We start from the raw sequence: 27,801 nt of genomic DNA, 5'->3' as shown, positions 1-27,801 counted from the left end.
TTGGTATGGCATCTGCTCAGACCATGAATCCCCACAGTACAGAAGAAGCCATTTGACCCATTGAGTTTGCCCCGACCACAATCCCACCCAGGCCCTATCCCCATAACTCCATGTATTTACCCTAGCTAGTCCATCTGACATTAAGGGGCAATTTAGCACGGCCAATCCACACTAACCCACATATCTTTGGACCAAGACTACAAGAAACTACAAAGGGCCATGAATGTAGCCCACTCCATCACACGCATACCAACTTCACATCCATTGACTCTGTCAACGCTTTCCGCTGCTTCAGAAAAGCAGCCAGCATAATTAAGGACCCCAGGCAATCCATCAGGAAAAAGATACAAAAGTCTGAGGTCACTTACCAACTGACTCAAGAACAGCTTCTTCCCTGCTGCTGTCAGACTTCTGAATGGACCTATCATGCATTAAGTTGATCTTTCTCTCCACCCTAGCTATGACTGTAACACTACATTCTGCACCCTCTCCTTTCCTTCTCTATGAATGGCATGCTTTGTCTGTATAGCGCGCAACAAATAATACTTTTCACTGTATCCCAATACATGTGACAATAATAAATCAAATCAAAAGCCCAAGGCCAGTACTCCTTCACCCATTAGTATAACATCCACCCATTAACTGGGAAACATTTGCCTGAAACACTCTCCTTGCAGAGTGGCTCAGTGGCCTAAGGCACCAGAATTAAGCAGTGTGGTTTCTTCCCATCTTGAGTTCTGATGGATTCTGGTTCTGTTCTGGTGAGGAGCAGTGGTTAGCACTGCTGTCTCACAGCACCAGGGACCCGGATTCGATTCCTGGCTTAGGGTCACTGCCTGTGTGGAGTTTGCACGTTCTCCCCGTGCCTGCGTGGGTTTCCTCCGGGTGCTCCGGTTTCCTCCCACACTGTGAAAGAGGTGCTGGTTAGGGTGCTAAATTCTCCCTCAGTGTTACCCGAACAAGCGCCGGAGTGTGTCGCTTACTCATTAAACCTTACTCGTGACCAGTAAATAAACTTTAAAACACCAGGTTAAAGTCCAACAGGTTTATTTGGAATCACTAGCTTTCGGAGCACTGCCCCTTCATCAGTTGAGTAGAGACGCCTTAATTTTAAACCAGAGGGTGTAACGTGAAAGAGTTGGAGAGAACAAGGGTGGCGAGTGGTTAGGATTTGGAATGCGCTGTCTCAAAGTTCAGCTGACTTAACGGCAGTTTTCAAGACAGATGTGGAAAAAGACTCCCAACAAGGAACACAAAGCATTATTGTGGGGGACTAGCCAGAGACTAGTTCTTCCAAAGTTAAATGGCCAGTACCTGTGCTGTAGTTAAAATGAGACACACGCATTTGACGTCTCTCTGACTTCTTCCCAAGTACGTGATGCCTCCGGCTGCCATTCTCTCCACTGGCTGGATCATCATTTATCCCCCGCCCCAATTGCCCCTTGAACTGAGTGTCTCGCTCGGCCATTTCAAGTCCCGGCTCAGGTCACTGTCTCTGCAGAGTCTGCACGTTCTCTCCGTGTCTGCGTGGGTTTCCACCGGGTGCTCCGGTTTCCTCCCACAGTCCAAATATGTGCGGGTTAGGTGGATTGGCCATGCTAAATTGCCCTTAGTGTCAGAGGGTTTTACATAGGGATAGGGTCTGGGTGGGATTGTGGTCGGTGCAGACTCAATGGGCCAAATGGCCTCCTGCACTGTCGGGATTCTATGATTTCGGGCGGCATTTAAGAGCCAACCACATTGGTGGGATGGATTCTAACATGTCCAAAGATGTGCAGGTTAGGCCGATTGGCTATACTAAAATTGCCCCTGAGTGTTAGGGAGATTAGCAGGATAACTACATGGAGAAAACGGGGATAGGGTCTGGGTGCGATTGTGGGTGGTGCAGGCTCAAAGGGCCAAATGGCCTCCTTCTGCACTGCACGGTGGCAAGCACTGCTGCCTCACAGCTCTAGGGAGCTGGGTTCGGTTCCTGGCACGGGCCTCTCTCTGTGGAGTCTGCACGTTCCGGCCAATTGTGGCCTCACCAATGTCTTGTACTGTTGTAAGAAGTCTCACAACACCAGGTTAAAGTCCAACAGGTTTATTTGGAATCACAAGCTTTCAGAGCGCTGCTCCTTCATCACGTGAGTGGGCCACCTGATGAAGGAACAACGCTCTGAAAGCTTGTGCTGTCAAATAAACCTGTTGGACTTATTACTGTGTCCACCCCAGTCCAACGCCGGCATCTCCACATCATTGTACAGTTGTAGTACGTTATACTACAACTGTACAATGACGTGTACAACTCCTGTACTCAATGATCTGAGCGATGTGGGGGGAGTTGGGACGGGAGTGAGGGGTGACTCCTCACATGGCATGTCTTCTCAGTGTAGGAAATGGAGACCTCAGCTCTTCACCACCGTCTCCTTGTCCCACCTCTCTTCATCTATAACCTGGGAAGGTTCCTCCCTCACACCAAGGTGCGCGAGTGAGTAAAATGGATATCCATCCATCCATCCTTTCAGCCCATCCCCACACAACCAGAACCCTGACAGGAACCACCCCCCACTCTTAAACAAGGTATGACCACTGCAGTCCAATGTAACAAAAGAATCGCTCAAAATTAGGTTGGGAGATGTTTTTATAAAGGTGTTAGTAAAGTAGAGAAAGAAAGAGAGAGTCCAGAACAAAAGGCAATATCTTGACATAGGAATTAGGAGCAGAAGTTGGCAAATTCAACCCTTCGAGCCTGCTCCGCTATTCAATCAGATCATGGCTGATCTCTCCCTGGTCTCAAATCCATCCCCCCCACCTGTTCCCCATATCCCTTTAACCCTTTTTTTGTCAGAAATCTATCTCTTTCTTAAACCCATTCAATGATTCAGACTCCACCACGCTGTGGGGCAGCGAGTTCCACAAATTCACCTCCCTCTGCAGGAAGTAGTTCCTCCTCATCTCAGTGTTAAACCTACCACCTCTCAACCTGTACCTGTGACCTCTTGTTCAAGATTCCATAGAGGAAACATTTGGTCTATGCTGACTCTATCAATCCCTTTTGGTATTGTATACAGCTAGATCAGGTCTTTTCCCTCTGCCGCCACTGCACACACGCGCGCGCAAACACACACACACACACACACACACACAGCACCCCCTCTCCAGCAAGTACAAGCTCCAAACTGTTTAATCTCTCCTCACGCATCAACCCTTTCATCCCCAGGATCAATGCGGTGAACCTCCTCTGAACTACCGCCAATGCCACCACGTCCTTCCTCCAATAAGGAGACCAAAACTGGACACAATACTCCAGATGTGGTCTCACCAACACCCTACACCATCACAACTACACTTCTCTACTTTACATTTTGAGCAGGTGGTTCAGGTGACACGAGAATCTGAAACCCTCTTCCCACCAAAATCCAGTTGAAACAGGTTTGATCGATGGTTGTTGAAGGGTATATACATGGTTCATGGATGGATGAAGTTAAGATTCCAGTCACCCATGATTGAGTTGAATAGGGCAAACAGTTTGAGGGACTGAATGGCCTTCTGTTCCACATATATAGCCGTACATAGAGGTTGACAGCATGGTAACAGGCCTTCAACCCAACTTGTCCATGTCCAGTTTTTGCCACCAAGCTAATCCCAACTGCCTGTGTTTGGCCCATATCCCTCTATACCCATTTACCCATGTAACTGTTAAATGCTTTTCAAAAGACAAAATTGTACCCGCCTCTACTACTACTTCTGGCAGCTTGTTCCAGACACTCACCAGCCTCTGTGTGAAAGAATTGTCCCTTTGGACCTTTTGTATCTCTCCCCTCTCACCTTAAATCTATGCCCTCTAGTTTTAGACTCCCCTACCTTTGAGAAAAGATATTGACAATCTAGCTGATCTATGGCCCTCATTATTTTATAGACTTCTATAAGATCATCCCTCAGTTTTCTACGCTCCAGAGAAAAAAAATCCCAGTCTACCCAGCCTCTTCTTATAACTCAAACCACCAAGTCCCAGTAGCATCCTAGTAAATCTTTTCTGCACTCTTTCTAGTTTAATAATATCCTTTCTATAATAGGGTGACCAGAACTGTACACAGTGTTCCGAGTGTGGCCGTATCAACGTCTTGTACAACTTCAACAAAACGTCCCAACTCCTGTATTCAGTGTTCTGACTGATGAAACCAAGCATGCTGAATGCCTTCTTCACCACTCTGTCCACCTGTGACTCCACTTTCAAGAAGTTATGAACCTGTACTCCTGCCCACTTTCTGAGCTGTGAATGAAAGACCCTTTGTGTTTTGAGATCCAAGCTGATGACCTCTGCACGCCCTCAATCTTGCTGAGTCACTAACCAATTCTAGTCTCCTGGAATGCCTGGATCCACTACAGTTCTCCCTGTTGCTGCAACAGGTCCACAGCATGACATCTCACTGGCCTTGCACTCAATCCTGGAACACCTCAATAACAAAGACACCTGTGTCAGACTCCTATTTATTGACTACAGCTCAGCCTTCAACACCATTATTCCCACAAAACTCATCTCAAAACTCTGTGGCCTGGGGCCTCGGCTCCTCCCTCTGCGACCAGATCCTGAACTTCCTGACCCACAGACCACAATCAGTAAGGATAGGCAACAAGACCTCCTCCATACTGACCATACTCCATACAATATTCATTGAGAAGAGAGAGAGCGTGGCTTGAGAAGGATCAGAATTTTGGGGGTACATGCATTTCTTGAGACATATACTAATATAATTTATAAATTAGAACAGATATATTTTTCTTCCAAACACAGGTCCTGTGCGAAGCTGGGGAAGGCAGTTGGGTAAGTGATCTCTCAATGTCTAAGATCCTAGAAGAGTTGTAGCTTGTTTGAAGTTGAACTGTACGTTCGTGATGCTCTTTAACAGGAAGCTCCAACTCAACCGAATGTGTTTTGAACCTCTTCTATAATCCCCCTTCTTCCTCCCCCCGCCCCTACCGCTCCCTTACAAACTCCACAATTTTGATTTAACTCATGATGCATTGAAGGCCTGGAGGTCTTGTGGTACAGTAGGGTTGGCGTCGCTGCCTCTGAGCACAAATTCCTGGGGGCAGGGGGCACTCCACAAGACTAAGAAGATTTGGCATGTCCGCAACCACTTCACCAACGTTCATAGATGCACCCTAGAAAGCATCCTTTCTGGTTGTGTCACAGCTTGGTATGGCTCCTGCTCTGCCCAAGACCACAAGAAACTACAAAGGATCGTGAACGTAGCCCAATCCATCACGCAAACCAGCCTCCCATCCATTGACTCTGTCTACACTTCCCACTGCTTCGGGGAAAAGCAGCCAGCATTGTTAAGGACCCCACGCACTCCGGACATTCTCTCTCCCACCTTCTTCCGTCAGGAAAAGGATACAAAAAGTCTGAGGTCACATACCAACCAACTCAAGAACAGCTTTTTCCCTGCTGCCATCAGACTTTTGAATGGGCCTACCTCACATTAAGTTGATCTTTCTCTACACCGTAGCTATGACTGTAACATTATATTCTGCACCCTCTCCTTTCCTTCTCTATGAATCGTGTGCTCTGTCTGTATAGTGCTCAAGAAACAATACTATTCACTGTATCCCAGTATATGGGACAATAATAAATCAAATCTAGGTACTCTATGTCTGTGTAGCACGCAAAAAACAATACTTTTCACTGTGTCCCAGTACATGGGACAATAATAAATCAAATCAAATCAGAATGGTGAGAGGCAGGGCAGGGTGGGGGAGGGTGAGAGGCTGGCCAGAGGTGAGGGGCATAGACTGAGGTGGGCAGGAGGAGTGGATGGGGTGGGGGTGAAGGGTGAGATGGGTGGGCTGGACTGGGCAGAAGTTGCAATGCCCTCCCCCCCCTCCCTCCCTCCCCTCACCCCCTCCCCTCACCTCCACACAAACAACTGCAACCCATTTCTTCAAGATCTCACCAAAGCATTACTGTTTACTTACAGGCCACAGGCCGGGGAGGCGCAAAGACACCGGGGAGCCCGGCGACACTGGAGATAGATGAAGGAAATGAAAGATTATACACACCTTTATTTACGTAAATCTCTGGGTTAGACACAAAAGTGGGGGGGGAAGAAAAGGGGAGAGGAATGTTGCAGTGTTCATTGAGGTTTCTTGTCGATGGAGGTTGGGACGGGGGGAGGATTTCCCCTGCTCTCACACGGGGCATTATCACCACATTCTTGTTGGTGTCTCTCACTAAAGATGGAGCAGGGGTGGGGGAAGGGGGAAATAAATTGGATTGCATCCCAGCCGTGCTCTAGAAAATTGTATATCAGCATCCAGGGCTCCTATTCTCCCTACCTTTTTTTTAAGCCAGCCCACAGCTCCCTATCCCGATCCCACCCCCCACCCTATCCCACCCACCCACCCACCCGCCAAGTGAGACATGTCCAAATGCGAAAGGTTTAAGAGGGTCCCGCTGCTCCGGAGCCTATGTTGAGGGTGAAGACCACCCGTCCGGCAAATTTGTCTCGCTCGTCATCGTTCTTCACTCTGGACGCGTAGACCTTGCACTCAACGCTGACGTCGGTGTTGTATGTTATGTTCAGGAACTTGACCGCCACTAAGGGCTGTGTGTAGTTCACCTGCAGCGGGGCAGGGAGGAACCAGCAGTTAGTTAGTGTCCCCAATTGTGCACCCAATCTCCTGACCACCATTCCATCAGTCTCACACACACGCCCCGATTCCCATCGCGCCGCCACTGGCAGCCGTGCCTTCAGCTTCCAGGACCCTGAACCATGTGAGTTCCTACCTAATCATATCCACCCCTCTCTCTCGCTCTGTCTCTATGTGGGCTGCTGCCTCACAGCGCCAGGGACCCGGGTTCAATCCCAGCGGCACGGTGGCACAGTGGGTTAGCGCTGCTGCCTCACAGCGCCAGGGACCCGGGTTCAATCCCAGCAGCACGGTGACACAGTGGGTTAGCACTGCTGCCTCATAGCGCCAGGGACCCGGGTTCAATCCCAGCGGCACGGTGGCACAGTGGGTTAGCACTGCTGCCTCACAGCGCCAGGGACCCGGGTTCAATCCCAGCGGCACGGTGACACAGTGTGTTAGCACTGCTGCCTCACAGCACCCAAGGACCCTGATTTAATTCCGGCCTCAGGTCTCTGTCTGTGTGGAGTCTGCATGGGTTTCCTCCGGTTGCTCCTGTTTCCTCCCACAGCCCGAAAGATGTGCGGGTTAGGTTGATTGGCCATGATAAATTGACTCCAGTGTCAGGGACTATCAGGGTAAATGTTTGGGGTGACGGGGATATGGCTGGGTGGGATTGTGGTTGGTGCAGACTCAATGGGCTGAATGGCCTCCTGCGCTGTAGGGATTTTGTGATGATATCTCAAAGCTTGGTTAGGCCGCATTTGGTGTATTGCGTGCTGTTCTGGTCACCACATTACAAGAAGGACGTGGAAGCTTTGGAGAGAGTGCAGAGAAGGTTCACCAGGATGTTGCCTGGTCTCGAGGGTGTTGGCTATGAGGAGAGGTTGAATAAACTAGGATTCTTTTCACTGTAAAGACGGGGGCTGAAGGGAGACCTGACAGAGGTCTACAAAATTGTGAGAGGCACAGACAGGGTGAATAGTCAGAGGTTTTTTTCCCCAGGGTGGAAGTGTCAATTACAAGGGGACACAGGTTCAAGGTGAGAGGGGGAAAGTTTAAGGGAGATGTGAGGGGAATTTTCTCACGCAGAGAGTAGTAGGTGCTTGGAATGCGCTGCCAGAGAAGGTGGTGGAAGCAGGCACATTATCAACATTTAAGAGGAAGTGGATGGAGACATGAATAGGGAGATAATAGATACAGACCAAATAAGGGGCAGAAGGTTTCTTTTTAGCTTCGTTAAGGCATCATGACCAGCACTGGCTTGGAGGGTCGAAGGGCCTGTTCCTGAGCTGTACTTTTCTTTGTTCTCACTCTCTCTCTGTCTCCCCGACTGTGCCTCAACACCTACATCTTTGACCTGGTCTCTGTCCGCCTGCCCTCTCATCTCCTGATGTGTCACAGAGACAAGTTCTGTTTTACAATCATTTCCTGCAAAATACCAGGGCAAGTTTAACTATTCTAAAGGGAGTAGGTGGGATGGTTTTGTGTGTTAGTGTCCCTGTCTCTGAACACAGAAGGTCCGGGTTTGAGTCCAACCCAGAACCTCTTGGCCAAAAACTCATAGAATTGCTACAGTGCAGAAAAGGCCATTCACTCCATCCAGTCTGCACTGATTCTCTGACAGAATATGTTACCCAGGCCCCCTCCCTCACCGTATCCCTGTAACCCCACACATTTCCACGGCTAATCTATCAAACCTAAGGGACAATTTAGCATGGTCAATCCACCTAAGCTGCACATCTTTGGAGACTAAGGGGCAATTTAGCATGGCCAATCCCCCTAATCTGCACATCTTTGGACACTAACGGGCAATTTAGCAAGGCCAATCCACCTAACCTGCACATGTTTGGACACTAAGGGACAATTTAGCAAGGCCAATCCACCTAACCTACGTATCTTTGGACACTAAGGGGCAATTTAGCAAGGCCAATCCACCTAACCTGCACATGTTTGGACACTAAGGGACAATTTAGCATGGCCAATCCACCTAATCTGCACATCTTTGGACACTAAGGGACAATTTAGCGTGGCCAATCCACCTAACATGCACATCTTTGGACTGTGAGAGGAAACCGGAGCACCCGGAGGAAACCCAGGCAGACACGGGGAGAATGTGCAAACTCCGCACAGACAGTGCCCCGAGGCTGGAATTGAACCCGGGCCCCTGGCGCTGTGAGTCAGCAGTGCTAACCACTGTGCCATCCATGCTGCCCCTTATTAGAAATTGGGGGTCTTGTTTAAGAGTTTCCTCTGTAGGATATTTAAGGAGGGGTGGATGGGTTTGAAGGGAAGCCAGTCGGCTGCCTGACCCACCTGCCACTCCTGCTACCTCGTGTGCTCGATGCCACGCAGATAATGGAGTGGGTAGACCTGGTGTGATTGGGTGGAGTGGCGGGCAGGGAAATGGAGTGGGGAGGCGTACGGTGGTAAAACAGAAAACATGCACCATGGAAACATAGAGAATGGGAGCAGGAGGAGGCCATTCAGCCCTTCGAGCCTGCTCCGCCATTCATCACCATCATGACTGATCATCCAACTCAATAGTCTCATCCTGCTTTCTCCCCATAACCTTTGATCCCATTCACTCCCAAGTGCTCTGTCCAGCCGCCTCTTGAATACATGCAGTACTTTGGCATCAACTACTTCCTGTGGTAATGAATTCCACAGGCTCACCGGGTGAAGAAATGTCTTCTCACCTCCGTCCTAAATGGTCTACCCCCAATCCTCAGACTGTGACCCCCTGGTTCTGGACTCCCCCCACCATTGGGAACATCCTCCCTGCATCTACCCTGTCTAGTCCTGTTAGAATTTTATAAGTCTCTATGAGATACCCCCCATTTGCCTGAACTCCAATGAAAACAACCCTAACCTAGTCAATCTGTCCTCACACATCAGCCCCGCCATTCCAAGACAAATCTCAAGTGCCAGCTCCCCACATTCCAAAAGCAGTTCACTCACGTGGGCCTTCTTTCCATAATACGGGTAGTACATCAGGTCCAGGGTTCCATTGGGAGGGAAATATTGTAGCTCGTGAACCTTGTTGCTTTCTTTGGTCTAAGCAAGAACCAAAAGAAGAAAAGACATTTCAGTCTTGACAGCAGTCTGGAAAGTCGGAATTTGCAGACTGGAACACAGAGGGTTAATCAGAGAGGCTTGGGGAAAGAAGCAAAAATGCTGGAAAATCTCAACAGGTCCAACAGCATCTGCGGAGAGAGAACAGAGCCAACACTTCAAGTCTCGCTGACCCTTTAGTCTTCAGTAAAATCAGCTGGAAATTTGTAGGAGAAATTATAGGATGAATTAGAGAAAAAGAGAGAGTGAAATAGAGAGGGAGACAGAGAGAGAGAGAGAAAGACAAAGGACGAGAGAGAGAGGAGACAGAGAGAAAGACAGAGAGAGAGAGAGGGACAGAGAAAAAGACAAAGGGAGAGTGAGAGAGAGAGGGAAAGAGAGAGAGAGGGAGACAGAGAGAGCGAAAGAGAGAGAGGAGAGAGAGAGAAAGACAAAGGGAGGGAGAGAGACAGAGAGGGAGACAGAGAGAGAGAGAGACAAGACAGAGAGAGAAAAACAGACGGAAGGAGAGAGAGAGAGGAGACAGAGAGTGTTACAGGGAGACAGAGAGAACTGGGAGCACTGGCAGCGTAGATATCTGTTTTTAATTTTTGTTTGAAGGAAGAATACCCTCTCCCCCCCGCCCCAAGCTATTTGATTAAAATATAAATGTGAGAAGAGTCCATTCAGCCCGTCAAGTCTGTAGCGACTCTCTGACAGAGTATTTTACCCAGACCCTCTCTTCTGCCCTATCCTTGTAACGCCACACATTTTCCATGGCCAATCCCCGTAACCCGCACATCTTTTGGAGTGTGGGAGGAATCTGGAGCACCTGGAGGAAACCCATGCAGACACGGGGAGAACGTGCAGACTCCACACAGACAGTGACCCAAGGCCGGGAATCGAACCCGGGTCCCTGGCGTTGTGAGGCAGCAGCGCTAACCGACTGTGCCACCTGTAACTCTTTGCCTGAGCATTTTGGCCACCTACCCTAATAGCGCGTGGCGTATATCTGATATTAAAACCGGCCCTGCGGGAGGTTTAGCCGATCGTGACGGTGGAAGATACAGCTTGTGTTTCCTGACAAGCTCAGAGTTACTGAAGATCCCTGGGAGAACTCACACCCGTCACTGACTGCTCTACATTCCCCTGTGACAGCTCTGGAATTCTGTCCCTTTGCTTTCTACAACAAGTGAGTTCAAAGGGTCAGCACTGACCCTCTGACAATGCGGCACTCCCTCAGCACTGACCCTCTGACAGTGTGGCACTCCCTCAGCACTGACCCGCTGACAGTGCGGCACTCCCTCAGCACTGACCCTCTGACAGTGCGGCACTCCCTCAGCACTGACCCTCTGACAGTGCGGCGCTCCCTCAGCACTGACCCTCTGACAATGCGGCACTCACTGACCCTCTGGACGCCTGACAGAGAAGCAGTGGAGAGAACGCAACTGCAGTGGGGCTAAGTGGGGAGAAGGATTATAATTTCAGTAAAGTGAGCTGCACTTGCCTCAGATCTACAGAATAATCTAGATGCCAGAACTGCATCTCACTAAGCAGCACAATGCAGACTGTCCTCCCCACCATTGTCAACTGTTCAAGCATCAACTGCATAAGGGTCAGTTGCACTGGAGGGAGGGGGAGGATATGGTTTTTAGACATTCCTTGCTCAAGCAAGCCAGCTGTCTACTGTCTAAACTAGCCCCTAAATCTTTAACCAGCTTACCTGCTTGTCCTGGTCTTTTTTTGCCTGCGGAAGGGAAGGCGGTGGGTGGGATAGGTGTGGGTTGGCGTCCAGAGCAAGGCAGCACAGAATGGCATGAAATGAAACACAGATGGTTAAAGAGCGTTCAAGACGCATTCCTGGCAGGAAGCGAGGGTCAATGTAACCAGCAACAAAAGATTCCCCGGATCACTAACCTTTCCCTCACAGGACACGTATGGAGTCTTCCCTTCCTCAGCCGGTAGGAAGCCAATAATCTGAAAGAGAAGAGATTCAAGTTTTTAGGTGTCCAGATCACCAACAACCTGTCCTGGTCCCTCCATGTTGACACTATAGTTAAGAAAGCCCACCAACGCCTCTACTTTCTCAGAAAACTAAGGAAATTTGGAATGTCAGCTACAACCATTATTTTGTAAATTGAGTTTGTGTCTTTATATGCACTGTTTGTGAGCAGAATTCCCACTTAACTGAAGAAGGAGCAGGACTCCAAAAGCTCGTGGCTTTTGCTACCAAATAAACCTGATGGACTTTAACCTGCTGCTGTGAGACTTCTTGCTACGACTCTCACCAACTTTTACAGATGCACCATAGAAAGCATTCTTTCCGGATCTATCGCATCTTGGTATGGGCTCCTGCTCTACTCAAGAACGCAAGGAACTACAAAAATTCGTGAATGTAGCCCAATCCATCACACAAAGCAGCCTTCCGTCCATTGATTCTGTCTGCACTTCCTGCTGCCTCAGCAAAGCAGCCAGCATTGTTAAGGACCCCATGCACTCCGGACATTCTCTCTTCCACCTTCTTCCTTCGGGAAAAAGATACAAAAGTCTGAGGTCCCGTACCGACCGACTCAAGAACAGCTTCTTCCCTGCTGCTGTCAGACTTTTGAATGGACTTACCTCACATTAAGTTGATCTTTCTCTACACCCTAGCTATGACTGTAACACTACATTCTACACCCTCTCTTTTACTCTGTGAATGGTACGCTTTGTCTGTATAGGGTGCAAGAAACAATACTTTTCACTGTATCCCAGTACATGTCACAATAATAAATCAAATCAAATCAAGTGCACAAGAACCAGTTTGTCTGTTTTAGCCAGGGTTGGGGGTTGAATGTTGGCCAAGCGTGCGGATGGAATTCCCCAAACTATTTGGAATGGAAGCAGCCACGGGAAGATTTTCGTCACCATGAGAGGATAGATAGAACATGGGTTTAATCCCTCAGCACTGACCCTCTGACAATGCGGCACTCCCTCAGCACTGACCCTCTGACAATGCGGCACTCCCTCAGCACTGACCCTCTGACAGTGCGGCACTCCCTCAGCACTGACTCTCTGACAGTGCGGCGCTCCCTCAGCACTGACCCTCTGACAGTGCGGCACTCCCTCAGCACTGACTCTCTGACAGTGCGGTGCCCCCTCAGCACTGACCCTCTGACAGTGCGGCACTCCCTCAGCATTGACCCTCTGACAGCGCGGCACTCCCTCAGCACTGACCCTCTGACAGTGCGGCACTCCCTCAGCACTGACTCTGTGACAGTGCAGCACTCTCTCAGCACTGACCCTGTGACAGTGCGGCACTCCCTCAGCACTGACCCTGTGACAGTGCGGCACTCCCTCAGCACTGACCCTCTGACAGCGCGGCACTCCCTCAGCACTGACCCTCTGACAGTGCGGCACTCCCTCAGCACTGACTCTGTGACAGTGCAGCACTCCCTCAGCACCGACTGTCCCACGTAGGAATGTTTCTACTCAGTCAGTGCTAATTTGTTGGAACTCAGTACTCGTCAGGATGGTGGAAGTGGAAGAAAGAAAAACAATCATTTTAACAGGTAAACGGGCCAGCCTGAGGGGACAGAGTTTGGCTTTCAGAATGACTGGATTGCTCGACAGAGGACTCTGGGGGGTGGGACGGTGGCACAATGGTTAGCACTGCTGCCTTATAGCGTCAGGGAACCAGCCTTGGGTCACTGTCTGTGCGAAGTCTGCATGTTGTACCCGGGTGCTCCAGTTTCCTCTCATGCTCCAAAGATGAGCAGGTTTGGTGGATTGTCCATGCTAAATTGCCCCTTAGTGTCCAAATATGTGCAGATTAGATAGATTGGCCATGCTAAATTGCCCTTAGTGTCCAAAGATGTGCAGGTTAGGGGTATCGGCCATGCTAATTTGCTGCTTAGTACACATAATGTACAGGTTAGATGGATGGTAAATGGGTGTGGTTATGGCAATGGGACAATGGAGATGGCCTCTTTTGCACTGTATGGATTCTCTGATTGTCTGACTTGAGGGTTTAAATATCCCCCTTTCCTGACTGGCTGATTTCAGTCGCGTCGCAGGCAAAGCAGCCTCGCCAACTCACCTTGTTCATCTTGATGAGGATGCAGGGTTTGCCCTCGTTAAATCCATAGAACCTGTCTTCCATCCCGGAGCACTGGCCCAGCAGGGTACGATTGAACTGACAGGACCTCTTGGGAGTGTTCCTCACGTCCCCACTGTCCTCCTGCAGGTAGTACCTCCCCGGTTTGCACTGGTCATTGGTGATGACCTGGACACTGTCGTTGTAGGCTGGAGAGAGAGGAACATTTCAGCATTACGCAGTTCTCTCCACCTGTCCGCCCGCCTCGCTGGGAAATGGTGGTAAAGTTAGGAGGAATTCCCTCGGTGATGCGTACTCACAGTCTAGGTAGGCGTTAAGGGCCTTGACGTAGGACTGCCAGGTGCTCTGCTGTGACACGTTGAACCCCACGAAAAGACCCTCTGTCCTCGGGCGAATCATCAAGCCTACAAAAAAGACACCCAGTTCGTGACTTACTCACCACACAGCGTTCAAACCCTCCATTAGTGCCCTTGCTGTTGGATGTCTTAAATGGCATCTCCAACACAGAAACAGGCCATTCAGCCCAAGTAACCTGTACTGTTAATTTCCCTTTTTGATCAATAGAATAATGCAGAACCATTCAGCCCATTGAGTCCAAACCAATTCTCTGACAGAGTGTCTTACTGTGGCCATCTCCCCTGCCCTATCCCCATTACCCCAAACATTTATCATGGCCAATCCACCTAACCTGCACACCTTTGGACACTAAGGGGCAATTTAGCATGGCCAATCCACCTAACCTGCACACCTTTGGACACTAAGGGGCAATTTAGCATGGCCAATCCACCTAACCTACACATCTTTGGTCACGAAGGGGGCAATTTAGCATGGCCAATCCACCTAACCTGCACATCTTTGGACACATTTATTTGTGGACAGTTCCATGGGTAAGATGGGTATAGAAGGATCTGGGCCAAAAATGGGCAACTGAGACTAACTTAGTGGTAAGAAAAGGGGCGGCATGGACTAGTTGGGCTGAAGGGCCTGTTTCCATGCTGTAAACCTCTATGACTGTATGACCTGATGAAGGAGCAGCGCTCTGAAAGCTCATGATTCCAAATAAACCTGTTGGACTTTAACCTGGTGTTGTGAGACTTCTTACTCTGCCCACTCGGTCTGGCCGACATGTGACTCCAGATTCTCAGCCAATGCGGTTGACTCTTATCTGCCCCTCTGAAATGGCTGAGCGAGACAGTCAATTCAAGGGGCAGTTGGGGGTGGGCAACAAATGCTAGGCCCAGCCCAGTGACACCCACATCCCATGGACATAGGCCAAATATGCAGATGACACAAAAGTACAAAGAACAAAATCAGCCTGGGAAACAGGCCCTTCGGCTCAACGAGCCCGCGCTGCCATTTCAACACCACCAGTCCACCTCTCTACCCATGACCCCCATCTAATGTTTTATGGCCATCCAGATTGAGGGAAACTGATTTAGGGACAATTTATTCCTGCCAATCAGCCTAACAGCACATCTTTGGGGTGTGGGAGGAAACCAGAGAAGACCCACGCAAGCATGGGGAGAATGCGCAAACTCCCACAGACACCGGCCCAAATCCATGTGTCTGCACAGCAGTCAGCAATAGTCACTGAGCTGTCGTTTTGCCCAGTATCTTGTCCAATTTAGGCACACACTAACGACAGTAAGCTGCAATGAGAACGTAAGAACCTTACAAGCTTGTGAGATTTATTTATTAGTCACAAGGCTTACATTTAACACTGCAATGAAGTTACTGTGAAATTCCCCAAGTCGTCACTCTCTGATGCCTGTATGGGCCAATCCACCCTAACCAGCGCGTCTTTCAGACTGTGGGAGGAAACTGGAGCACCCGGAGGAAACCCATGCAGACACAGGAAGAATGTACAGACTCCACACAGACAATGACCCCCCATTCAGAAATGAACCCTTCCACTGCTACCCTCTGTTTTCTATGACCGAGCCAGTTTTGTATCCACCTTCCCAGCTCACCTCAGATCCCATATGACTTTACCTTCTGTATCAGCCTGCCATGAGGGACCTTGTCAAAGGCCTTACTGAAGTCCATGTAGATACCGTCCACTGCCCTACCCTCATCAATCATCTTTGTCGCTTCCTTGAAAAACTCGATCAAGTTTGTGAAACACGACCTCCCCTTCACAAAACCATGTTGCTCCTCACTAATACGTCCACTTATTTCCAAGTGGGAATAAATCCTGTCTCAACGAATCCTCTCCAACAATTTCCCCACCACTAAAGTTTATTTATTAGACCCAAGGCTTACATTAACACTGCAATGAAGTTACTGTGGAATGCCCCTAGTCGCCACAGTCCAGCACCTGTTCGGGTCACTTGCACCCTAACCAGCATGTCTTTCAGACTGTGGGAGGAAACCGGAGCACCCGGAGGAAACCCACGCAGACACAGGGAGAAGGTGCAAACTCCACACAGACAGTGACCCAAGCCGGGAATCAAATCCAGGTCCCCGGCGCTGTGAGGCAGCAGCGCTAACCCATTGTGCCACCATGCTGCCCTTAGGAGAGTGGGCCGAAATGTAGCAGATGGAGTTTAATGTGGGTAAGTGTGAAGTGATGCATTTTGGTCAGAAAAATGGGAAGGTGACTTGTTATCTGAATGGGGAGAGACTTCGGGGTGCTCTGGTGCAGAGGGATCTGGGTGTCCTTGTTCATGAGTCACAGAAAACTAGCAGACGAGTACAGCAGATCGTCAAGAAAGCGAATGGAAGGTTGGCATTTATAGCTAAAGGAATAGAATGTAAAGGTAAGGAAGTGATGTTGCAACTGTACAAGACACTGGTGAGGCCACCCCTGGAGTATTGTGTACAGTTTTGGCACCTGTATTTGAGGAAAGATGCAGTGACATTGGAGGCAGTTCAGAAGAGGTTCACTAGATTGATTCCAGAGATGAGGGGTTTGTCGGATGAAGAGAGATTGAACAGTTTAGGCCGATACTCTCTGGAATTGAGAAGAATGAGGGGAGATCGAATCGAAGTCTACAAGATGATAAAAGGTTCTGGATAAAGTAGAGTGGAGCGGATTCTTCCTCTTGTGACATTCTAGGACAAAAGGTCACAGTCTGAGGATAAGGGGCAGCAAATTTAAAACAGAGTTGGAGGAGAAACTACTTCTCCCAAAGGGTTGTGAGTCTGTGGAAATCGCTCCCCTCAAAGTGTGGTGGGTGCAGGGACAGTGAGTAAATTTAAGGAGGAGTTAGACAGATTTTTAAATTGGGAATAGGGGTTGAACGGTTACGGGGAGAAGGCAGGAAAATGGGGATGAGGAGCGTATCAGCCAGGATCAAATGGCAGAGCGGATTCAGTGGGCCGAGTGGCCTCATTCTGCTCCTGTGTCAATCTTACGAACTTATAATGGCAAGTTGCACCCACACTGGCGTCAAGGCCCTTACCTGGGTTGGTGATGCGGTCCTGGTATTTTGGCGTGTACTCACTGACGGTCTGTAGCATCACCCACATGGTCAGACTGAAGAGACCAGTCAGGAAGGTGTAGAATACCACGTAAAACAGCAGAATCAAGGCTGGCAGACAGAGAGAGAGAGGGAGAACACATAACCCATTGTAAAGCATCAGCCAGTTAATGAAGGAGATTGTAACAGTGAGACAACCCTTTGCCCACTCAGGCTTAGCGCAGACGTGGACTGGGAATCATACAGCCCTTACAGTGCGGAAGGAGGCCATTCAGCCTATCGAGCTTGCACAGACCACAATCCCACCCAGGCCCTATCTCCACAGCCCCACATATTTACCCTGCTAATCCCCCTGACACTAAGGGGCAATTTAGCATGGCCAATCCACCTAACCTACACATCTTTGGACACTAAGGGACAATTTAGCATAGCCAAGGGTCAGTACTGAGGGAGTGCCGCACTGTCAGAGGGTCAGTGCTGAGGGAGTGCCGCACTGTCAGAGGGTCAGTGCTGAGGGAGTGCCGCACTGTCAGAGGGTCAGTGCTGAGGGAGCGCCGCACTGTCATAGGGTCAGTGCTGAGGGAGCGCCGCACTGTCAGAGGGTCAGTGCTGAGGGAGCGCCGCACTGTCAGAGGGTCAGTGCTGAGGGAGCGCCGCACTGTCAGCGGGTCAGTGTTGAGGGAGCGCCGCACTGTCAGAGGGTCAGTGCTGAGGGAGTGCGGCACTGTCAGAGGGTCAGTGCTGAGGGAGCGCCGCACTGTCAGAGGGTCAGTGCTGAGGGAGTGTCGCACTGTTAGAGGGTGAGTGCTGAGAGAGTGCCGCCCTGTCAGAGGGTCAGTGCTGAGGGAGCGCCGCACTGTCAGAGGGTCAGTGCTGAGGGAGTGCCGCACTGTCAGAGGGTCAGTGCTGAGGGAGCGCCGCACTGTCAGAGGGTCAGTGCTGAGGGAGCGCCGCACTGTCAGAGGGTCAGTGCTGAGGGAGCACCGCACTGTCAGAGGGTCAGTGCTGAGGGAGCGCCGCACTGTCAGAGGGTCAGTGCTGAGGGAGCGCTGCACTGTCAGAGGGTCAGTGCTGAGGGAGCACCGCACTGTCAGAGGGTCAGTGCTGAGGGAGCGCCGCACTGTCAGAGGGTCAGTGCTGAGAGAGTGCCATTCATGTGGCCCACTCACCTGCCAGGGTTGCCTATTACCGCCCCAAGCTTGTGCTTGGAGAGAATGTGCCCAATGAGTTGGACAAAATAACCTGACCTGAATGTCTGGAATTCCTTTCTCCCCACACAAGACGTGGTTTAGAACACGGAGACCAGCAGACAGGTTCAGGTTTCTGACTAACCTCAAGCGAACCTCAACCCTGCGCAAACCAGCAATCTCCTGACTGCATCGCACCCGCTCTTCCAATCAGGTTAGTCTGCCTTGCCGGCTAACATTCCAGTCCAGACACGCTCATTCCCCATCTCCCCATCAACCCCTCCCCGGACCCCACCCAGTGAGTTAACCTGGTAAGCGCTCCATTCGTGCCAGGAGCAGGAAGGGAGGCCATTCAGCCCTTCTCGCCTGCTGCACAGTGAGATCAGGGCTGATCCTCCATCTCAACTCTGCTTCCTCCAAGTAGAAATTGTCGACAGCTTCAAGTTTTTAATGTTCAGACAACCGACAACCTGTCCTGGTCCCTCTATGCTGACAATATAGCTAAGAAAGGCCCACCAATGCCTCAACTTGCTCAGAAGACTAAGGAAATTTGACATGTCCGCTACGACTCTCACCAACTTTTACAGATGCACCACAGAAAGCATTCTTTCTGGTTGTATCACAGCTTGGTCTGGGCTCCTGCTCTGCCCAAGACTGCAAGGAACTACAAAGGGTCGTGAAAGTAGCCCAATCCATCACACAAACCAGCCTCCCATCCACTGACTCTGTCTAAACTTCCCACTGCCTCAGGAAAAGCAGCCAGCATAATTAAGGACCCCACACACCCCGGACATTCTCTCTTCCACCTTCTTCCATTGGCAAAAGGATACAAAAGTCTGAATTCACATACCAGCCGACTCAAGAACAGCACTCCCTCAATACTGACCTTCTGACAGTACGGCGACTTTGAATGGACCTACCTCACATTAAGTTGATCTTTCTCTACACCCTAGCTATGACTGTACACTACATTCTGCACTCTCTCCTTTCCTTCTCTATGAATGGTATGCTTTGACTGTATAGCGCACAAGAAACAATACTTTCACTGTATCCCAGTGTACGTGACAATAATAAATCAAATGAAAAATCTCAGGCCACGATCCTTCCATCCCAATGCACTAATTGTTCTAGCACAGCAGGCCGAGAGATTGTCGCGCCGCTTGAATCGTGGGGTCCACGTGAGCGTTCACGCCCTCGCTTGCATCCCCCAGTGCCACATTTCTACTCCACATTGGAAAATCGACGGAGAGACACAAAGACCATTTGAATATAACTTAAATTTCCATTAAGTCTGAAATCTCCAGGCCCGCGAGCATCTCCCGTCCCCTCCTTCATCCCGCCAGGAGTATTTTGCTCCAGTAAGGTTTATAATAGCTCCTGGCTTTCGGGGAGCTAGTGACCCACCCCGCTGGAGCGAAGGAGGGGCAATCGGGGTCCTCCAAAGAGTCAAGCGGCAGTGCACTCCACATCCCGAGCATTGCCACCTTGGCAGTGCCAGCCTGTTCCCCCAGCACTGCCCAACGGGCACCATGGCACTGTCCACCAGCACTGGCCAGTGCCAAGGGGGCATGACTTTTGGGGGAGGGTGATGTTGGGGTGGGGGGGTGGTCCTGTTGCCACTCAGCTTGGGGATCAATGGGGGAAGCAGGGAGGCCAGCGATCAGGGTGGGCTGGGGGTGAGGGGATGGCAGTCAGCTGGGGAGGTGGGGGGGGGAGGTCCTCGGCCGAGGAATGGTCGGGGGGAGAGGGCCAGTGATCCAGCATTGTGAGATTCACATGGCTGGACAGAGATTGGGAGGTAATCGGTGCAGCACCACTGCGCGTGCACCGATCTCAGTGCTGACAGATCTCAGCGCTGATGGATCGGAACGTGCGCAATGGCTCCCTTCGTGCACTGGTTTCAGCCTCTGCAACAGGGATTGGCCCTACTCCCCAAAACAGCCCTGATATTCTCGTCTCTGCAGTGCACAAAGTGTGGGAGATTCGAGTCTGAACTCCCACTGAACAAAATCCAGCTGGAATTGTTCCAGTTTTCACTCAGGGGGCAATTCTCCCAAAAAAATTCTGAATTGGTGGGAAAAATGGTGTAATTCACGATTGTTCTCAGTGGGAGTTCAATCTTGAATCCCCGCACTCTGTGCAATGCAGAGGTCACAATCGTGAATATCATTAAAAGCTCGGGGGAGGCGGAGCATATTCGCACGGAGTCTGACATCACCACTCTGCGCATGCGCAGTGGCCCCAATCTATCAGCCTCGCCATTTGCTGGCCAGCTTGATCTCCCTCCAGCCCCACCCAATTCCCCATGCAGTGTGGCAGCGGGAACCCCCATCCCACCCCACCGATCACCTCCTAGGCCCCGACCCTGCTCCATGTTCAGTGGGTATGGGCACTTTGCCACTTAGGGTGCCCATGCCCAGGTGGCACCATCCCTCCCCCTGCTGCCTGACCCTCTGGAGCAGGGACCCAATTGCCCCTCCCTTCACTCTAGCGGGATCTCCCGCTAGTTCCCCGAAAGTGGGGTGCTACCCCTAAATCCAGCCCAAGTGAAATTAGTGGGTCAGAGTGGGAGAATCGCCCCCTTAGGAATGTTTTGGTGGAGAAGGTACCAGCCTAAGTCTCGAAAACACTCAACGACTCAGCATCAACGAGAACACAAGGAATAGAATCAGGAGAAGGCCATTTGACCCTTCATGCCTGCCCCACCATTCTGTACGATCGTGACTGATCTGTACTATTCTCCTGCCCCTGCCCACCCCCCATTCCTCACTCCACACCCCCCACTCCACACCCCCCCACTCCACACCCCCCACTCCACACCCCCTCACCTCACTCCCCAATGCACAACCCCCACTCCCCCACTCCACACTCCCCACCCCAACTCCCCAGACCCCGCTCCACACTGTACACCCCCAGTCCCCACTGCACACCCCCTACTCCCCACTGCACACCCCCCACACCCACTCCGCACCCACCACTCCCCACCGCACTACCCCCACTCCACACCCCTCCACTCCACACCCCCCACCCCACAATCCCCACTTCCCACACCACACTCCCCACTTCACACCCCCCACTGCCTGCTGCACAACCCCCAGTCCCCACTCCCAACCCCACCCCTCCACTCTCCACTGCATACCCACACTCCCCACCCCGCACCTCCCACTCCCCACTGTACACACCCCAATCCCCACTGCACACCCCCCACTCCCCACCCCACACACCCCACTCCACACTCCCCAGCCCGCAACCCCCACTCCCCACTGTACACACCCCACTCCACACTCCCAGCCCGCAACCCCCACTCCCCACTGCACACCCCCACTCCCCATCCCGCACCCCCCTCTCCCCACTCCCCATCCTGCACACACCCCACTGCACACCCCCCACACCCCACTGCACACCCCCCACACCCCACTGCACACCCCCCACTCCCCACTGCATACCCCCCACTCCCCACCCCACACCCCCACTCCCCACTTGCCCACCCCCCCAATCCCCACTGCCCACCCCCCCAATCCCCCTGCACACCCCCCCAATCCCCCTGCACACCCCCACTCCCCCTGCACACCCCCCACTCCTCACCCTGCACCCCCCAACCCCCACTCCCCAGCCCCCACTCCCCACTGCACACCCCCACTCCCCAGCCCCCACTCCCCAGGCACTCTGACGCACATCCCCCGCACACACACACACTCACACACTCTCACACACACACACTGTCTCACACACACACACTACTCTCACATATATTCCCACTCACACACACACCAGTCTCCCTCAGACAGACACTCACACCCAGACACTCATACACTCACACTCACTACTCTCACACACATTCTCACTCATGCACACTCTCACGCACACTCACACACATTCTCACAGACACACAGACACACACTCTCACACACACACACTCACAGCTCCCCCACATTCTCTCTGCCCCGCACACTCACTCCCATCCATTGCACCCACAGTCACTTCCATACTTACACCCCACTGCCCCAACACAGCTTCCCTCTCTGCCCCGACACTCACCCCCCACACTTAACCCCCCATTGCCCAGCACTGCCCCGACACAGCTAACCACTCTGCCACCCCCCTGCCCCCGCACTCACTCCCACACTTAACCCTCACCGTCCCAACACAGCTCCCACTCTGATCCCCTTCCCCCACCCCCGCACTCAGTCCCACACTTAACCTTCACCATCCCAACACGGCTCCCCACTCTGTCACCCCCCCCAGTCCGGCTCCCCAGACTCACTCCCTCACTTAACCCTCACCGTCCCAACACAGCTTCCCACTCTGTCCCGCCCCGCCCCCCCGCACTCACTCCCACACTTAACCACCCCCCCATTGCCCCCGCACTGCCCCAACACAGCTCCCCACTCTGTTCCCCCCCTATCTCTCTCTCTCTCTGCTCCCCACACTCACCCCCAATCACTGTCCCCTACCCACTGACACCAAGCCGTCCCGAAACCCTGTCCCCCTGAGGGGGGGGGGGGGGGGGGGGGGGGCGGTAAAGCTGCCAAAATTCCCAGTCACCTTCCCCCCCCACTGCTCCTCCCACACCGCAACCATACCCCCCCTTCCCCTGCTATCCCCCCCAGCGCCCACCCCAGTCACTTACCCCAACTGGACCCCGTCCTGCCCAGGAACTCCTGGGTCCGCGGGTTGTACAGAAATTCCCGCCACTCATCCATGACCTGTCCACAAGACTTCTTATCCTTTGGGGCCATTTTCACTATGACTGAACGTGGCCAAAACACAGAGGGAGAGAAAGAGAGAGAGAGAATCTGTCACACTCCGAGCTTTCTCTCACTACCAAGGCACACAGCCGGCAGCAACAGCCCAACCAGTTACACTAAATAATGCCCCGACCTCAATCTCCCCAACTCTATATAATCCTCTTCCTGCTGCTTAATATTCATGTATGCAAATCCAGGGCCTTCCTGTTTCTCCCCTCCTTATTAATATTCATTCTTCAATACATCCCCAACAAATCGATTTAGGAGGAGATCATTCGGCCCATCAAATCCACACCGACTCTCTGACAGAGCATCTCTACCCAGCCCCCAACCCCCTCCGCAGCACCTCCCCTGTATCTGCAACCCCCATCCCACTAATCTGGACACTAAGGGGCAATTTACCATGGCCAATCCACCTAACCTGCACATCTTTGGACATTAAGGGACAGTTTAGCATGGCCAATCCACCTAACCTGCACATCTTTGGACTGCGGGACGAAACCAAAGCGCCCGGAGGAAACCCATGCAGACACGGGGAGAACGTGCAGACTCCACACAGACAGTGACCCAAGCTGGGAATTGAACCCAGGTCCCTGGCGCTGTGAGGCAGCAGTGCTAACCCACTGTGCCACCCCATCCTTGATTTCCATTCCCCACTGTTGGATTCCACCTCCTCCCAGAAATGCATGTGAGTGTGGGGAGGGGGTTGGCGGGGGCGGGGGGGGGGGGGGGGGGGAGTCTTGTAGGAGTGGGGGACGTGCAGGGTGTTGGGGAAGGGGAGTGCAGTCGTGAATCCCAAAAGCACCTTCAACTACCGACCCTGGGGTTCTAGCCCTGGCGGCAGGGAGGTGTGCAGGCTATTCGACCTCAAAAGTCTTCGTGTGAAAGCCCATCCAAAACCCTCCTCCCCCCCTGCACCCCCCCCCCCACTCACACACACACACACACACACACGCACGCACATACACACACACACCCACACAGCCCTTGGCTAATGCCCACAGAAACCTGTTTCGGGGTGGTGGGGGGGAGCGGGGTGAAAAGGGAGGGATAAGAAGAGGCCATTCGGCACCCTCCACCATCCGAGGGAATACTATCCCTGTCTCAGTGAATGATAACACCCCAGTCCCATTTACTCCACATCCCTCTCTGAATAGCACCTCACCTTAACCTCTCGCCCCACCTCTCCACCACCCCCCCCAACCCTCACCACCCCCCCACCAACCAGGTGTCTCCGCCCACCCCCTCAACACTCACTTCACCCCTCACCCTATCCCCCCTCCCCTCCCCACCCCGCTCCCGGACAGTTGTATTTCCAAATATGGATCCAGGTAGCTAGTGCAATGTGTGGGATCTTGCTGTGTGGTAGATTGGTTACTCCTGGGCAAGTTGGGGTTTTGGTGGGGTGGGGGGGGGTGGGTCCTAAATTCCAAGTGTGACATTCTTCTCCCCCCCCCCCCAACAACTTCACCTTTCTTAAAATACGCCATTCCGGAATGTTCCAGACCCCCGCTCTGCACTCCGTGCCCCCTTGGTCTGGTCAGTCTCACTGTGGGTGCCTCCTACTGTTTGGGGGCGGGATATTCACAGGAGCAATGAGTGACCTTACATCCAGGATGGAGAAAGAGGACCCACCCCCCCCCCCGCCCGATTATACAATAAAGGGAAATTCTACACTCACTTGGGGTGGGGTGGGGGGGGGTGCAGATCAGGGGGGTATAAATGGTACCATGGCAACAGGTGCCTGAGCAGCTGGTGGGATGGTTAGCATTGTGATGCCATCCACAGACGAATAGCTCATTAAGGTCCCTGCCCCAGGCAGGGGACGGGGGGATAGTGGGAGGGGGGGATTACTGAGCACCAGAACCAGGCTGGAAGCCGACCTGGACCCTGCTGACAATGCACCCCGTCCCAGCGTGCAATCCTGCTTGTTACCTTCCATACCTTCACCACATCAGATTCCCCTCACTCCCCCTGCTCCAGTTCACCCCTTCACCCACCACTGACCCCCCCCCCCCCAGCACGTTGATTAACCTCAAGTCCCACAACATGACAACACCTTGAGTCTTTAACCCTCATCCTTCTCTCAAATCCTGTAACCTCCTCCAGTCCCCCGACACCCCTCCATATCTCTGTAACCTCCTCCAGACCCAACACCCCCTCCCTATCTCTGTAACCTCCTCCAGTTCCCCCCTACATCCCTCCATATCTCTGTAACCTCCTCCAGACCCAACACCCCCTCCCTATCTCTGTAACCTCCTCCAGTTCCCCCTACATCCCTCCATATCTCTGTAACCTCCTCCAGACCCGACACCCCCTCCCTATCTCTAACTTTCCCCTGGCCCCCTACACCCCTCCCTATCTCTGTTGTCTCCCCCAGCCCCTACACTCCTCCCTATCTCTGTAATCTCCCCCAACACCTACACTCCTCCTATCTCTGTAACCTCGTCCAACCAACCCACACCCCTCCCTATTTCTGTAATGTTCCCCCAGCCCCCTACACCCCTCCTGATCTTTGTAGCCCCCTCTAGCCCCCACACCCCCTCCCTATCCCTGTAACCTCCTCCAGCCCCTACACCCCCTCCCTATCTCTGTAACCTCCTCCAGCCCCTACACCCCCTCCCTATCTCTGTAACCTCCTCCAGCCCCTACACCCCTCCCTGCTCTCTAATCTCCTCCAGCTCCTACACCCCCTCCCTATCTCTGGATCCTCCTCCAGCCCCTACACCCCTCCCTGTCTCTCTAATCTCCTCCAGCTCCTACACCCCCTCCCTATCTCTGGATCCTCCTCCAGCCTCCACATCCCTGTCCCTATCTCTGTAACCTCCACCAGCTCTTACACCCCTCTCTGTAACCTCCTCCAGCACCCACACCCCCTCCCGATCTCTGTACCTCTTCCAGACACCTTGCACCACCCTCCCCTATCTGCATAACCTCCTGCAACCCTCTGAGGTAACTGTGCCCCTCCAATTCTGACCTCTCCAGCATTCCCTGATTCCCATCGTTGCATCATTGGCAGCTCAGTTACGTCTTGGAGTGGTGGCAGGCGCCAGAGCAATGAAACTCCTTGCCTTGTTAAGCTGGGGACTGTCAGTTCCTGCAGTGGCCAGCAGGTGTCAGAGGTGAGCTGCTGTGCCAGCCTCAAATCCCAGTCCTGTTGATTCCAGGATCAGGAATTTAAACTTGGACAAAATATTGATTCTCCTCAACTCTGTGTCTCATTTCCTGAATGAATACCAAAATATTTCAGTCCTCGGCCTGCACCACCACAGCCTCACAACGCCAGGGACCCGGGTTTGATTCCTGGCTTGTGCCACTGTCTGTGTGGAGTCTACAAGTTCTCCCCATGTCTGTGTGGTTTCCTCTGGGGTGCTCCTGTTTCCTCCCACAGTCTGAAAGGTGTGTGGGTTAGGTGGATTGGCCATGCTAAATTGCCCCTTCATGTCCAAAGATGTGCTGGTTAGGTGGATTAGCCATGCTAAATTGCCCCTGTCAGGGGGATTTAGCTGGGATAAATGTGTGGGGTTACAGGAATAGGGCCTGGGTGGGATAGTGGTCAGTGTAGACTCGATAGGCCAAATGGCCTCCTCCTGCACTGTCGGGATTCTTATTGTGAAAATCCTCTAGTCGCCACACTCTGGCACGTGCTCGGGTGACACCGAGGGAGAATTTGGCATGGCCAATCCACTCTAACCAGCAATCTTTGGGACTAAGGGACAATTTATCATGGCCAATCCACCTAACCTACACATCTTTGTGGGAGGAAACTGGAGCACCTGGAGGAAACCCACACAGACATGGGGAGAAGGTGCAGACTCTGCAGAGACAGTGACCTGAGCCGGGAATCGAACCCGCATCCCTGGCTCTGTGAGGCAGTAGTGCTAACTACTTTCCTACCATGCTGCCCTCATGTGGACCTTGATGTGCACGAACCCGATTCGTACGTTCGGGCGGGTGGCCGGGCTTCAGAAAGGGATGCTGCTGCTATAACGAGTGTTGCTAATCGGGCGATGCTTGGTGTGAGCTGGATGAGGCAGCTGGAGGAAAGGCAGCGAGATGACGTTCCCCCTGCCTCGGAGAGGGATTAGCACGGATGTAGATTAATGGGGATTTGACAGGCCAAAGTCTGACTTTATATAGACTAAAGCCAGCTGCACACTGCCTCAGATATATTTACACAAACTCCATCTGCACCATTTAGGACGAATGGTTTGAGAGCCTGATATATTTTCAGCTGGTCCTTAGAATTTGACAGCATGGGAGGAGGACGTTTGGCCCTTCACACCTGTGCTCGCCCCTCTGAAAAAGCTATCCAATTAGTCCCGACTCCCCATTACTCATTACCTTCTGATTTTGACCTGATTTGATTTGATTTATTATTGTCACATGTACTGGGATACAGTGAAAAGTATTGTTTCTTGCACGCTATACAGACAAAGCATACCAAACATAGAGAAGGAAAAGAGAGAGTGCAGAATGTAGTGTTACAGTCATTGCTAGGGTGTGGAGAAAGATCAACTTAATGTGAGGTAGGTCCGTTCAAAAGTCTGACAGCAGCAGGGAAGAAGCTGTTCTTGAATCGGGTATGGTACGTGTCCTCAGACTTCTATGTCTTTTTCCCAACAGGGGTGGCAGGGTGGCACAGTGGGTTAGCACTACTGCCTCACAGCGCCAGGGAC

The 27,801-nt window shown here is 52.1% G+C and overlaps 1 protein-coding gene across 2 annotated transcripts; it reads right to left on the bottom strand.

Annotated features, from left to right (window-relative positions):
- Positions 1 to 6,395: 6,395 nt before the first annotated feature.
- On the bottom strand, positions 6,396 to 23,255 carry LOC145337090 (sodium/potassium-transporting ATPase subunit beta-2-like). Of its 2 annotated transcripts, XM_080181837.1 has the most exons (8): positions 23,005 to 23,255; positions 17,170 to 17,298; positions 14,065 to 14,169; positions 13,748 to 13,953; positions 11,587 to 11,646; positions 11,393 to 11,416; positions 9,577 to 9,672; positions 6,396 to 6,605 (listed from the first exon to the last, which is right to left on the bottom strand). In XM_080181837.1, exons 1-8 carry the CDS (start codon positions 23,111 to 23,113, stop codon positions 6,426 to 6,428), a joined length of 909 nt encoding a protein of 302 aa, XP_080037963.1. In that variant the 5' UTR covers positions 23,114 to 23,255; the 3' UTR covers positions 6,396 to 6,425. The 2 variants fall into 2 exon arrangements, with proteins under 2 accessions (XP_080037963.1, XP_080037964.1); XM_080181838.1 differs by lacking the exon at positions 11,393 to 11,416.
- Positions 23,256 to 27,801: the final 4,546 nt, after the last annotated feature.

Source organism: Carcharhinus amblyrhynchos, unplaced genomic scaffold (genome assembly GCF_965287045.1).
Source record: "Carcharhinus amblyrhynchos unplaced genomic scaffold, sCarAmb.v2.hapA scaffold_43, whole genome shotgun sequence".
In the NCBI taxonomy this organism is placed as follows: Eukaryota; Metazoa; Chordata; class Chondrichthyes; order Carcharhiniformes; family Carcharhinidae; genus Carcharhinus; species Carcharhinus amblyrhynchos.
The sequence above is the reverse complement of the archived record's forward strand: the minus strand, read 5'-3'. Positions and strand labels throughout refer to the sequence as shown.

What these genes read in the sequence shown, in the direction of transcription:
- LOC145337090 (XM_080181837.1), bottom strand. Translation starts at nt 23,113, where the DNA reads ATGGCCCCAAAGGATAAGAAGTCTTGTGGACAGGTCATGGATGAGTGG. An exon ending in CAGGACGGGGTCCAGTTGGG is followed by an intron (nt 17,299 to 23,004) that starts GTAAGTGACTGG and finishes TCTGTCTGCCAG; the next exon opens with CCTTGATTCTGCTGTTTTAC. An exon ending in TCCTCATCAAGATGAACAAG is followed by an intron (nt 11,647 to 13,747) that starts GTGAGTTGGCGA and finishes CTTCTCTTTCAG; the next exon opens with ATTATTGGCTTCCTACCGGC.